Source organism: Phodopus roborovskii, unplaced genomic scaffold, assembly GCF_943737965.1.
Source record: "Phodopus roborovskii unplaced genomic scaffold, PHOROB, whole genome shotgun sequence".
Taxonomy (NCBI): domain Eukaryota; kingdom Metazoa; phylum Chordata; class Mammalia; order Rodentia; family Cricetidae; genus Phodopus; species Phodopus roborovskii.
Window position 1 is genome coordinate 28,576,128 of NW_026126525.1, and position 14,947 is coordinate 28,591,074.

At 41.6% G+C, this 14,947-nt stretch overlaps 2 protein-coding genes across 2 annotated transcripts in view; one reads left to right on the top strand and one right to left on the bottom strand.

Moving 5' to 3' along the window:
- The window catches only part of Ociad2 (OCIA domain containing 2), an 844,164-nt gene that overhangs the window by 730,511 nt on the left and 98,706 nt on the right, over positions 1 to 14,947 (top strand). The window lies entirely within an intron of this gene.
- The window catches only part of Cwh43 (cell wall biogenesis 43 C-terminal homolog), a 43,224-nt gene that overhangs the window by 15,880 nt on the left and 12,397 nt on the right, over positions 1 to 14,947 (bottom strand). The window contains exons 8-12 of the mRNA XM_051198373.1: positions 12,380 to 12,459; positions 7,738 to 7,843; positions 5,684 to 5,819; positions 4,320 to 4,469; positions 1,579 to 1,723 (exon numbers count right to left, since the gene is read on the bottom strand). Of these exons, the coding sequence (XP_051054330.1) occupies positions 1,579 to 1,723; positions 4,320 to 4,469; positions 5,684 to 5,819; positions 7,738 to 7,843; positions 12,380 to 12,459 (617 nt within the window). The remainder of the gene's footprint in view (positions 1 to 1,578; positions 1,724 to 4,319; positions 4,470 to 5,683; positions 5,820 to 7,737; positions 7,844 to 12,379; positions 12,460 to 14,947) is intronic.

Consider the following 14,947-nt stretch of genomic DNA (forward strand, 5'->3'; position numbering starts at 1 on the left):
TGAGCGTGTGTGTGCGTGTGTACAATTAAGACAGATTGCTCCACTTCGTCTTCTATACAGTGAATCATGACCATAAGTATCAATTCCAGTCAAAGAAATAAAAACACAAGCATCACCTTCCTGGAGTTTGAATTTAGAGATAGCCTACATACACTCTCAACCTCTTCTCCAGTTCTTTCTCTATCTTCCCAAATAGAGCTCGGATGCTGCTTTATGTGATTGGACCATAGGAATTGAGACCATGAATGATAGTGAAGGACATGGTATGGGGGGGGCAGCAACAGAGGCCTAATTGAGTGAAACCACATTAGAGAAACTACAGTTCCAGACAACACAGTGAGTTCCCACCTGTGCTGACATTCCACCAAGACTTCCATACCAAGAAGCATGTTTCTCTCTCATTCTCACCCCTGTCATTTGAGTTTTTGTCCCCTGCCAAACCCCTCATTACACTGCATCTCTAACATCTTTCCAATGCCACATTCTAAGGACAGTTGGGGTAGTAAAGTTGGCCGACTCTCTACAGCCATCTCCAAGCATGAGGTTCAAACAAAACAAAAAGGGCAGAGATCTCTACATCTGAATAAAACAGCAATTGTGTTCTTACTGTAAACTAATGTGTGTCACAGTCTGGTACATGAATCGGTCTCTTGGCTGTTTGTTTGTATATTATTTCCTACAAGCTTGATTATATCCGGGTACAGGGAAGAGGTGTTTGGTAAGGCCCTGTGTGACCTAGAAGCCACTCTTTCCAGGTCAGATTTGACTCACAGCCTTGAAACTAGCTTTCACACTGTGCTGAATTTTATTTTCTGAGTACAGTTGTAATAACGCTGACTGGGCCTGTGGTGTTCTTACTACATGTCTTTGACACCCCTCGAGTCAAGGAGTGGGGTTTGTATTCCTTCAGGCCAATGTGGTAAGAATTGTGATTAAAGCAGATGTGACATTGTCACTTGGGATATTAAGTCCCAAAGGACAATATAGGCTCTCCCCTTGTTTACTCACTCTAGCCACCACAAAGGGAGAAAGCCCAGTTAGCCCATGAGTAGGAGCCATAGCCAAACTAAAAGCATTACTTGTAATTCCATCACACAAAAAGTCCTGTAGTACCCAAGAAACAGCTCACTGGCCCTGAGTGAAACACAACTGAGCTGTCCTCACTAAGCTCTGTCTACAGAGCAGATCAGTGAGCAAACTGTGTTGTGTTGTGTAAGCAGTGGGCTGTGCAGTGCTTATTGTGTGCAATAAGCAGACTATAACAAACTGCCAGGGTTCTGGGAAGATGACCCAATTGAAAGGGGTTCAGATCCAGCATACATATAAAAATCTGGGCACAGTTGGTGCACGCTTGTAATTCTAGCCCTGGGAAAGCAGATACAAGCAGAATCCAGGATCCACTGCAGATTCAGTGAGAGACCCTGCCTCAAGACAATGTGATCTCTAATTGTACACACACACACACACACACACACACACACACACACACACACGTGTTTTGGGGTTAGATTTTTTTTTAAGCATATGGGAATAAAGAAGCATTTAACTTAATAGAAATCAGAACTAAAATTGCGTTACCTTCACATTGCCATGTTGTATGAGTTGTAGGTAATCTCTGGAACCAGGCTCTGAAGTGATGTAGCCCAGAAATATCACTTGGTTTGAGCAATTTTTCAGTAGTTTTGAAACTGCAATGGCTTGTAGCTTCCTGTCAAGGTCATCCCTTAAAAAATAAATGAAAAAAGGAGCCTCTTCATTATGTGTGTAAAGCAACTAAATTCTCCCCAAATATCCTCAACAGGTTACAAAACCAGGGCAATTTCTGTTGGGGAAAGGTCTGAATTTTTACAATGAACAGGACATTGACCAGCATTTCAAACTCGGCTTCACAAACTCTTGACTAAGTCAAAAGGATTTAAAAAATCTCTGCTGGGAGCTTGGTGGTGGTGATAGGGGCAGTGCATGCCTTTAGTTCCAGCACTCGGAAAGCAGAGGCAGGTGGATCTCTGTGAGTTCAAGGCCAGCCTGGTCTACAGAGTAAGTTCTAGAAAAAACAAAACAAAAAACAAAAACAAAACATATCTGTGCTGGGGCTGACAAGATGGCTTGGTACTCCAGAGTACTTGAGGCTCTTGGAGAAGAATGAGTGGGATTTGGTTTCCCAGCATCCATGTCAGCCAGCTCACAACCACCTGTGACTTCAGATTCCAGGTACTTGTCACCTTCTGGCTTCCTAGAGCACTCACACTTATGAGTACATCCTCACTCACAGGCACAGGTGAACAGACAAAATCAGACAAATCTTTAAGTTTCTATGTCAAGATACACAATTCATTCCATGTCAGGGATGAGGATGTAACTCATCAAGGTAGAGCACTTGCAGGAAGCCTCTGCACTCGCTTGCCAACATTACCAGTAAATATAGACACACAAGTAAAAGGAGGAAGTGCCACAGTGATGTGAGACCTGGTCATCAGGATCACAGCTAAAGAACCAACAGCCGCCTGGCATTCGCATCCTGGATCTTTGTTTAATTTTTGGTTTGGTTTTAGTTTGTTGTTTCTGAGACCGGGCTTCTTTTTGTCACTCTGTAGACCAGGCTGACCTCGAACTCAGGTCAGAAACCCACACTGTTACTTTTTTAAATTATTAATTTATTGTGTATACAGCATTCTGCACACACACCCCTATGTATGCCTGCACACCAGAGGAGGGCACCAATTTCACTATAGATGGCTATGAGCCACCTAACGGTTGCTGGAAATTGAACACAGGACCTCTGGAAGAGCAGTCAGTGCTCTTAACCTCCAAGCCATCTCTCCAGGCCCCCCACTATTACTTGGAACATTTTCTGCTCTCTTGTCCAAATACTGGCTGCACATCGTTACTAATATACTAATTACTGTAGGCATGAAGCAGATGAGTAGGCGAGTCCGTTAGCTTTTGAGGGGTCTACCGTCTCAGAGAAAAGAACACACTTGTTTGACCTATCAGGAAAACAGAGGCACCCCAGGTGTTTCAAACAACATGAATTTAATGTAGGGAACTGGTTGCTTAAGTGATGAGAAGCCAGGCTGGGCCCAGTGATGCAATCAGAGGTTGGCAGCAAGGAGACACCAACACTCCCTCTACAGCTAGAGGGGAGGCAGCAGGAGGTGATAGATACTACCAGAAGCCAGCATTGGATAGAGGGAGTTACACTATGGCAGGGGCCCCACGATGGGACTGCAGCTACAAAAGAGACTCAGAGGCTGCCAGACACCAGGAAAAAGCACAGAGAAAGGGTGAGAAATGCCCTGGCTTATTCCTTTTCTTGTCTGTCCCCTTATGTCTTGCATTGGCTAAGTCTGCCTAGAAAGCAGAAGGCAAAGGACTTTGAGGAATTTCATTCCTTGTAACATATAGAAACAGATGGGAACAAGGAATTGATCCATAAGTAAACAAGTAGTTCGTTCATTCCTTCCTTCCTTCCTTCCTTCGTTTTTCTCCCCCTTCTCCTCAGACAGGATTTCTCTGTGTAGCCCTGGCTGTCCTAGAATTCACTCTGTAGATCAGGCTAGCCTCGAACTCAGAGACCCACCTGCTTCTGACTCCCCCACACCCCCTCCGCTGGCAGTGCTGGCATTAAAAGAGTGTGCTGCTGCCACTACTACCCGGTAGCATTTTCCTAGGAAGATAGCAGATGAGTGTTACAGGGACAAAGCGAGATGTGGGGAGCTCACCAGGAACTGGGGATGTGGGAGAACTCCTACTGAAGGGGGCTGGAAGACAGAACCTAGAGGAGTAAGTGTGTGTGGATAGCCAGTGCTGCCTGTCAGTTCTGAAAACATGAGGAAAGACAGGAACATCACCTAATGTCCTCAGATCCCAACACTACAGCTAGCTTTGCCAATAACCCCCTAAGGACAGAGTGTGTGTGCACGTCCACATGCATGCATGTGTGTGGGTGTGTGTGTGGGGGTGTTCTCTGCAGTCTGCTTCAATGTGTGGTTCCAAGCACTTGTGACCTCTGACTTGGTTCTAACCTCTTCCTGCTGTGTGACCCTGTCACGTCACCTGACCTCTGTCCACCTAATGTCTTCATGACCTAAATGAGGTCAATATGGAGAGCTACTACACAAGTAGTGGTTGTGTCTTGCACAGCCATCTCTACGGACTGCATCTCAAATGTATGTACAGCCAGCAACACAGGGAAGATTATCTAAGATTTTTTTTAAAGAATAGAAACTCAGAAACACTATTTCATTCAAAAAACAAAGTAATATTTTAATAATGCTCCCCATCATTTCTATAATAGAAAGTAAACCAAAGACACCTACTCGTGATTCCCAAAGTGCGTCACCACGAAGTCCACCAGTTTATTGGAGACATTAACAGTCAGAGTTATGGCTGGTGCAATCTCGCCCTCTGGCGACGGAAGAAGGTGATGCTCCGATCTCACAATTGGGTACCGGGATAGCACCATAATCCTGTGTACAGAAAAGAAGAAACAGAGCGGTGGGGGTCTCAGCCTATGACAAAGATGAGACGGAGGAAATGCACTGAAACGTCATGTCACATGACAGGCATCCACTGAGGGGCACTCAGAACAGGCAAACATGTCTATGTCTGTTTTGTGGTTCATTGCCTCTTCCTATTTAGCCTGTCTTGCTGTGTCACTAATTACAATACCAAGCATGTTTCAGTAAATGCCACGAAGACACAAGAAAGTCAGCACTGGGAAGATGGAAAGCCTGTTTTACTATTGATGTTACTCTAACAACCCGCCCACCCTCTGTCTCTCAGGAGCTGGTTTTCTTCCTATGTAACACATATCACATTCTCATACTGTCTTGTTTATTTCTTTGGGAACATGTTTATAGTTGTCCTTTGGTGTCTCCATAGGACTGGCTCCATGATGCCCACAAAGGTCAAATAATTGTCTTAGGTAAAATCATGTCACATTTACATATAATCTATACATGTATTCCTGAGTGTGTTAAATCACTTCTAGGCTACTACCGTAAGTAATTTAATGCCTACACATTAGTTCATTCATGCAAATTCACTATAGTACTTAATGAGCAGTGAATTAAAATCTTACTTTTTGGGGGAACTTGCTGCCTTTTGAAGAGTTTAGTGTGTGTGTGTGTGTGTGTGTGTGTGTGTGTGTGTGTGTGTGTGTGTGCTTGCATGTGGGAATGCATGCACGTGTATGTTTGTGGCTGTACCTGTCTGGGCTCAGAGGCCAAAAGAGGGAGTCACATCCCTCAGGATTGAGGTTCTGGTATTTGCAGAGATGTCCAGTTTGCTATGTGTGTGCTGGGATCTGAACTGTGGTCCCCACAATTGTGCAGCAAGTGCTCTTAACTGCTGACTCATCTCTCAAGCCCCACTCCTCAGGATATTCTAGAATTTCTCAAATGTTTTCAATTTCTTGTTGTTTGAGTCCAGGAGTGAAGAAGCTGATATGGAAGACCAACTGTGTTCTGGCTGTCTACACTATAATATAAGCTACCTGAAAATATCAGACAGGCCCTAGGAAGCCACTATGAACATTCATGACTATGGTAGTGTTAGCATGTCCCTGCCTCCCAACTGTGTCACAGAGGTGTATTCACAGGACAGTCTTAATTTCCCTTCCCGGCTACTGCTGCTTACTCTTTAGGACTCTGCTGAGAATTAATTCCCAAAGTCTACTCACCCCCATGTGTGATCCCTGGTACTTGGCCCAAAGTCAGTATAGAAGCCCAACTTCTCCCCCAGCCACATGGTTAAGTCGTTGTTCCCTATAAAGGGTTTAGAAGCATCACTTTCCAAGATGGTAATAAAGTCTGCACCTGTTTGGGGAAACGGGCAGAAAGCAGACAGTGAGGAAATGGCAAAATCTAAAGCAAATAGCAAAAAGCTCTATGGACTTTGCTATTGTTTTGTTTTGTTGAGGCAAGGACTCATTTGGTAGTCAGGGTTGGTCTCAAATTCATGATCCTCATACAACTAACTTCCAAGCACTGGGATTACAGATGCATACCACTACACCCAGAACGATGTTAGTCTATCTTTTGTTTGTTTGTTTGTTTCTCCAGACAGGGTTTCTCTGTGGTTTTGGGGCCTGTCCTGGAACTAGCTCTTGTAGACCAGGCTGGCTGCAAACTCACAGAGATCCTCCTTGCTGGGATTACAGGCATGTGCCACCAACGCCCAGCTTTTTTTTTTTTTTTTAAGATTTTTTTTATTTATTATGTATACAGTACTCTGCCTGCATGCTTTCCTGCCCACCAAAAGAAGGCACCAGATCTCACTATAGATGGTTGTGAGCCACCATGAGGTTGCTGGGAATTGAACTCAGGACCTCTGAGTGCTTTTAACCTCTGAACCATCTCTCTAGCCCCAGAATGTTATTAGTGACCCTGGCCTTTAACTCATAAACCCCCAAACAAGTAATTCCTTAGGAGTCACAAGAGGAGTGTGGCTCACATCTGTGCTGAATGCTTAGAATGTAATCAAAGCATTGAGACATCTTATGGAAGGGAGAAAGTAGGACTTTTCTGTTTTAAAAATATTTTGACACTTTTCCCAGAAGTCCAAATAATTTTCATGTCTTTTATAAATTCCCAACATATGTTCAGAAACTGTAGAACAGTACACATGGGCCTTTTATAATTTTTAAGACAGAGTCTCATATAGCCCAGGTTGGCCTCTTAATGTAGCTGAGGATGACCTTGAATTTCTGTCTTCCTGTCTCCAACTCCAGAGTGCTGGGCTTACAGATATGTAACACCATGCCCAGTTTATTCCATGTTGGGGATTGAACCCAGGGCTTTGTGTATGGTATATAAGCACTCTATCCACTGAGCTACATCCCTAATCCTACAATGGCATTTTAACCCAACACAAACAGTTCCACAATATTGATATAAAAATGAGTATGTCAGCTTTTCTTTAGACTCTGGCCTGATGTGCCTGAGCCCTGTAATCAAGACTAAAGGCACTGTGCTCACGAAACCACTCAGCCCCTTCTGAAGAGCTGTGTTTCCCGTGAGAGATAACCAGCATCATTTAGCCCTTTGCTCTCTCACTGCACACTCCATGATGTTGACCTAAGACCCAAATCCCCACACACTTTGGGGCTCTTCATAAAAAGAAAACTCTTCAATGGCTCAGAGACAAATAAGATAGACCTGGGACTTTTTGAAAACAATTTTCTTTTTCCTTTTTTTAGTTTATGCAATCAGTGTTTTGTCTGCATGCATGTCTGCAGGAGGATGTAGGATCTCCTGGAAACTGGCATTACAAACAGTTATGAGATGCCATGTGGATGCTGGAAGCTGGAAGAGCAGTCAGCTTTTCCTACACTCTGGCCTGATGTGCCAGTTCTAACCCCCGAGCCATCTATCCAGCCCCTGAAAACGATTTTCACCACTTCACATTAAATAAACTCTTTCTGCTTCGTAATCAGATTGTTTCCTGGTCCTCAACAGTGTGACCTCCGGTGGTGAGAGATACAGCAGGAACATCTAACAACAGGAGCATGAGATGAATCTCCTGCAGATACTCAGTAGGACAGGCTATTCAGGGTCATTGAATTAATTGTTCCAAAAGATAGTTTTGCTGCAGAGGTGTTGACCTGAGCTGGCCACAAAGCGAGGCCTCTTGAGGGACTTGAACACATGTAGCAATCCTAAGACTTGGGAACTTGGCAAAAATAAAAGGAACAGTGGTTTCTCAAAACCTGGAACAAATTCCAGAAAGACTCACCTGTCTGCTTGAGCAGTTGAGCAGACCGCTCTAGATTCGACCATCCCTCGTTGTCATATCCAAACCTAAAAGGCCAGATGGCAGCAGAGACCACTTTCGATGGTGCCTGAAGAATTGTTGCAGTGATAATTTTGCATAACTATGGACAATGGAAGTTTGGGGGTCCCAGCCTTCTCTACCTCTCCCTTACCAGAGTTCACATTTCAGCAAAGAATATTCCATAAACATTTCCCCACATTTAATGCATAAAAATAAAATGTTTACCCTATGGGTCTTTGAAAGCAATTCTGTGAACTTCTAGCTTAAACTTGGCAGTTCAGACAAATGTTTGTAAAGTGTTTCTAATAAACATTGCTGATAATAGCAAAGAAAAAGGAGAGGGAGAGAAAAGGAAGGAAGGAAGGAAGAAATGAAGGAAGGAAGAAAGGAAAGAAGAATAGAAAGAAGGAAGGAAAAGAAACCACCTAGCTGCCTATACAGGAAAAAGGATAAATGTGTTGTTACATAAAATAGAACACTGCCTATTCCCAATTAATTAATCCCACCACAGGAAAAATCATAAACAAATGAAGTTATATACATATAATAGAATCCTATACAACCTTAACAGATGAAATTGGGCTATACATTTCCATGTGAATGAATCTCAAAAAGATGATTTTATGGTTAAAATGTTAAAGTAAGTTGCAAGTCATTTAGCTGGAATTAAAATCACAGACAACAACATTGTCTAGAGTTCCATCATATATAGTAACAATGTGAAGAAATGCATGAAAATTGATTTTCAAAAAACACCTTGGGCTGGAGAGATGTCTCCGCAGTTAAAAAATGGTACTGCTCTAGCAGAGGACTTGAGCTCAGGTTCTAGCAGCCATATCCTTTGATTCACAACTGCCTGAAAAGTCACTTGTGCTCAATTGCACATTTTCATATGCAGGCACACACACATCACATAATTAAAAATAAGATAAATCTTTAAACAAACACACAAGCAAAAAAAAAATACCTTACTCAATGCTATGGCTTAAATGTAAGTGTCCCCACAAGGCTCATATGCTCAAACACTTGAACCCAAGATAATGGTGCTGATCTGGGAAGTTGTGGAACATTTTGGACATGTAGCATCACTGGCAGGTAAAGGACTTAAAGGACAGGGCTTATGGGTTTATGTCCCCTGAGTGCCCAGATATAACAGGTCACAGGGCCACAGGGCTCACAGGGCCAGCTCCTGCTACCACATAAAGAGCCCATCCACTATGCCTCCAGTGCCCTGAAACTGAGAGCTGAAACAAACCATACAACATTCTGCTTCTATGTATCCCCTGCAGGCCAGAAGACAGTACCAGATCTCATTATAGATGGTTGTGAGCCACTATGTGGTGGTTGCTGGGAATTGAACTCAGGACCTCTGGAAGAACAGTCAGTGCTCTTAACCTGTGGGCCATCTCTCCAGCTCTCCAAGGTTGTCCTATCAGGCATTTTAGCTCCATAATCAGAAGAGTAATTAACATCTCCAGGATAAGAACCTGCAATCCCAGCACCTGGCAGAGGCAGACTTGAGTGTCTCTGTGAGTTCCAGAATATCCAAGCTACATAGAGAGACCCCACCTCAAATATGTGTGTGTGTGTGTGTGTGCTTGTATGCATGTGTGTGCATGTATATTTGTGTATGCATGTGTGAATGTTTGTATGTGTGTGTATGTACATGCGTGTGTGATCATTTGTGTATGTGTGTGCATCCTTGAATGCATGTATATGCATGTATGCATGTGTGTGAGTGTGTGCATCTTTGTATGTGCATGTGTGTGTGTGTTCTAAAGTTCTAAATCTCTCCACTTCTCTGTAACACTCCACTCTGTGACACACACCTCTTTCTTGGAACACGGGAGAAGCCTTCTACAATCTTTTTTCCCCACAGCAGCCATGTTCACATCTATTGTTTCTTGATCCTTCACAGATGTCTCTCTATGGTTGGTGAAACCCCTTGTGATGAGGCTATCCCCAGCTGTGTCTTCCTCCACTCCATAGCACCTCAGTCCTGAAGGTCACTCTGATGCATCTCAAACACTCTAAGCTGGCTCTCCCTCAATCCTTTATACACATTTCCTTCAGCTGACTCATAGCTGAATCGCATCTAATTGACTTTTTATCAACTTTCAAGTCTCATCTCAAATGTCAGAGAAGCTTCTCTAGCCACCCAGACTTTACCTTCCCATTCCACACAATCCTGCTTCCTAAAATGCCACCTGGCCTACAGCCAGCGTCTTTCTTCATTTGTTTTTGTGAACACCATCTTTATTTAGAATGCAAAGTGTGGGAGAGCAGAGATCTTGCCCAGCTTTTCCCATGTACCCTGGCACCAAACATGACAAGATGCAATCAATGAACACTAGCCAAATGAGTGTGTGAATGAATGAACAATCAACAAATCAAACTCAAACCATTCCCTTAAAAAGAACTTGTGGCTGATGTCAGGCATCCTCTTCATATGGAGAGTATATTGTAACAATTATCACTAACATGGAGAAAAGCATCCAAAGACACTTGTATTGGTGGTTTATAACCATCTCCTTAATAAAAAAATTGTTACTGAGTAAGGCCTGTGTTTGGTCTCTAGCACTGCGTGGAGGTAGGAAGAAGGAGGGGAGAAGAAAGGAGAAGGAGAGAGAGGAGGAGAGGTGGGGAGGGGAGGAGAAGAAGGGAATGAGGGGAGGGGAGGAGAGAGGAGAAGAAGAGGAGAGAAGCAGGGAAGGGGAGAGGAAAAGGAGGGGAGAGAAGTGAAGAACCAGAGAAACATCAACCTCAGGCTCCTTCCTCAGGACAACATTTTGTTTAAGGTGAAAACATTTTTCCTGGTAGTACAGATTACTAAAATTCAGCAAAAACTTACAAATTGTATTTCATCTCAGACTGTAACTCTAGCTGCACTAGTAAATACAATTATCTTTTTACCAGAAGAGATGGAAAACAGTATTGTGATGACTTACTCTTGCTTCTGTCTCTTTCTAGAAGAGTAGAGAACATCTAAACATTTAAAACTACAAAAAGCGAAGGACAATAAAACATCCACCAAATGCCAATATACAAGAGAATCATAATTTGCAAAATCAAGATTTGCTGCTCAGATTTTCCTTGAATCAAAAACTCTCATATTCACATCTTCATCAACCTCCATCAAATACAGAATACTGTCTTCTTTTATAATTTAATATTAAAGCATGAATGGAAAAATAACTCTACATGTCAAAATCATGAGCAAGTTGCCATTATTGCCTGGGTCTACACTGACTCAGTATCCAAATTCCCAAATCATTCCATTATATGATCAGCCTAAAAGTAAAAGTAATGGGACCCAGGGTCTTAAAGTCATTACACCCAGGCCTGGCATTTAGTCAAAATAGCGATAAACAGATAGCAACAGAAACAAGCAGTAGAGTGAAGGCCCAGCCAACATAATGGGAAAGAATATTCATCAGCCATATACATCCTGCCAGAGAATTAGTATCTACAATACATAAAGAACTCAAAACTATTTAAACAACCAAAACCCAATCGCCCCAGCTATAAATGGGTTAATGAAGCAAACAAATCATTCGCTTTAAAGGAATAAATATAAATGGCTGATTAATGTATAAACATTGTATATCTTTAACCATCAGAAAAATACAAATTAAAGCTGCACTTGTGGACATGACAACTGTACAGAAAATAAATGACAACAAATGTGAAGAATGACAAAGCCTTTAGGTACTTCTTATCAGAATGTGAAGTAGTGTACCCACCATGGAAGTCAGTAGAGAGGTTCCTCAAAACACTAAAACCATGGGGCTGCTCACTGGGTAAGAACAAGGATCTGGGTTTGATTCCCAGCACTCACATGTCGGCTCACAACCATCTACAACTCCAGGGATTTGAAGTTCTCTTCCAACCACTGTGGGCACCAAGCACACACATGGTGTTCATACATACATACATACATACATACAGGCAAAATACATACCAAAATAAATGTAAATACATCTACAACAACTGAACCACAATCACTATGTAATCAGGCTATATCACTTTGGACATCTACCTAAAGGAATCTAAGTTAACATACCACAAAGATATTTTTGCTACAATATTCACAATAGGCAATACTTGAAATCAACCAAGATGCCCATCAATAGATTAATTAGTAAAAAAAAATACAGTACAAATACACAATGGAGTTTTACTGAGCCATAAACAAGAGTGAAATGGTGTCACTCGCATGGAAATGGATGCAAGCAGAGATCACCATGTTAAGTGAAATGTGGTAGCCTCAGAAAAATAAACGTCACATGCTTTTCCTCATATTTATAATCTAAATATATCACACACAATATAAAAGCAAGAGGCGGGCCTATGTGGGAGAAGAAGTTATCTAAAAGAAAAGACAGGAAGACAAAATGAGTAATGGGAGTGAATATGTACAATGTAAGTATTATGTAAATTTCCCTTTATATGCTAAGGAAAAAAATTTAAAAATAGAAAAAGGAACCAGCTGCCAAAACACTGTCAAATGAAGGTTTCAAAACAGAACAGTATTATGCAATAATGTGTGTGTGTGTGTGTGTATACACATAAAGTAAAACTTTATTTCAAAAATGTTACTTACCCCGTGGCCTAGTTTCCTCTCGTAGGTCTTATTCCGTAGTCCTAATCCTAACAACCCCACACCAACAAGCAGCCACAAAACTAAACAAAAAGAAGAAAAGGGCCATCAAAAAGAAACTAAAACCTTTAAATAACTTTTTCAAAATTGTATCTATTAACTAAGGAGTCTATGTGGGTCATGCATACATAACCCATACTTTAAAAGCAGGCTTTTGAAGAATATTCCCTAAGAACATTCTAAGAAAAAGAAAACTACAAAATGCACAAGAAAAGATATTTTTGCAGACTCAAAACAGCAGGAAAAGATGTCATGAAGAGCCAAGCACACAAAGGCCTTAGACGTTGGAAATTTAAGAATCAGAATACAAAGTGAATATGCTAGTGTGCTTAAACAGAAAAGGGCATGCCAAAGTACCACTGGTGAATGTAAGGCTAAAAACAAAATGACCAGGGAAGCTTGTAAAGAAATAGGACAGATTTTTTTTTAAATCTGTCCTATATTTTTGAAATCTGTCCTATATTTTTGAAAATAAAAATATAGGGCTAGAGCAATGGATCAGTGGTTAAGGGCACTGGACCGAGGTTTGATTCACAACACATGGCAGCTTACAACTGTCTATTACTCTAGTTCCAGGGGATCTGACAGCCTCTTCTGGCCTCCATGGGCACCAGGCATGCATATGGTACATACACATACATGTTGGCAAACACTCATACCCATAAAATAAAATACAGAAATAAAAATATCTAATTTAATGAGTGAGAAAAAAACTCAATGGGCAAGAGACAGACCAGATTAGACAAAGCTTAAAGGAGAATTAATGCAAAAGGCAACACAGAGGTAGGGGGCCAGCAAGATGGCTCAGCAGGTAAGGCATATGGTACCAAGACCAAGGACCTGAGTTTGATCTCCAGCACCTACGTGATGGAACAAAAGGACAGACCCTCTTCAGCTGTCCTCTGACCTCCTACACATGCCTTGCCCTCCCCCACACACTGAATAAACAAATAAATATGCATTTTTATTTAAAAAAAAATAAAATAGAGGCAGGAAAAATGAAAGTACTTAAAAACAGAAATAACAGAAGGTCCAAGACAACCAGTTGGCATCCAAAAGGAAGGAGGAAAGAAAATGAGAAAATAGTTGTGCTGAGGATGTCCCACAACTAAGAAACCAGGAATCTTCAGAGTGGAAGAGGCGAGGGCGAACTCCACCTCCAGGAGCATCACAGTGAAGCTGTGACACATGGAAGGGGATCTCAATCTCCATATGACCTTCCCAGCTATGATGAGACATTCACGACAGGTTTTATATAATGGTGCGACTCTTTGTGACACAGCATTCCAGAAGGCTTTGAAGAAACATTTGAATATGTAGTTTCAATTGTTGTCGCTCTCTTTTTACAATAATATTGTGTCTCCTTTGGTAAAGTTTCAAATTTTAAGGGTATAAACCAGTGTTCACATGTTTTTGTATCCCACATAACAGCACATTGCATGCATTCACTAAACATTAATAAGTAACCCAGTTCATTTCAAATGAGTCAGATATTAGATGACAAGCTTATTTCATGTGTGAGTCTATAGTTCATTGACATACTAATGTTAACATGTTTAATCTTCCAAATATGAGATGGAATACATAGTCTCAGTCTGAAGAAAACATCTGGAAAATCTACCTCATACATTTTTTTATGTTAAAAGTGAAATAAGGGGCTGGAGAGATGGCTCAGTGGTTAAGAGCACTAGCTACTGTCTTAGAGATTTAGGTTCTGAGTTCAATTCCCAGCAACCACATAGCGGCTCACAACCATCTGTAATGAGATCTGGTGCCCTCTTCTGGCACACAGGCAGAACACTGTACACAAAAAAATTAAATAAAATTTTTTTTATAAAAAGTGAAGTAAAATCATATAGAATATTTGTGGTTGAAATGCCACAGTGTCAGGAATTTGCCTAAATGTGTTTCTGTAATTGCAATTTTTCTTTGGGCTACCAACCAGCTCACAAATAATGACATGGAGACTTCTTATTAATTATGAATACATTGTCTTAGCTTAGGCTTGTCCTACCAGCTCTTTTAGTTTAGTCTATTTCTATTCCTCACATTTTGCCTCGGGGCTTTTTACCTTTTATTATTCTGTTTGTCCTACTTTCTAGCTTCCTTCATGTCTTGTTGGCTGCCCCTGGCGTCTTCTTGTCAGCTCCTTTCCTTCTATTCCCAGCCTAAATTCCTCCCCCTACTTACTCTCCCTGCCTAGAAGTTCCACCTATAACTCCTCCCTCAGTATTGATTGTTCAGCTTTCTATTAAACCAGTCAGGTGCCTTAGGCAGGCAAGGTAAAGCAGAAACACATCTTTACATAATTAAACAAATGCAGCATGACTTTGCATAGTTAAACAAGTATTCCACAACATGTTTCAACAAACAAAAAAAGGCAGGAAGAAAACAAAGACAACTGGTAGCAAAATGCAAAGGGTTGTTGCAGCCAAGTGAAGGGCACAGCAGGCTTCACAGTACTCTTAAATTTCATGTTGGAGCCAGGTGTTGGTGGCACACGTCTTTAAT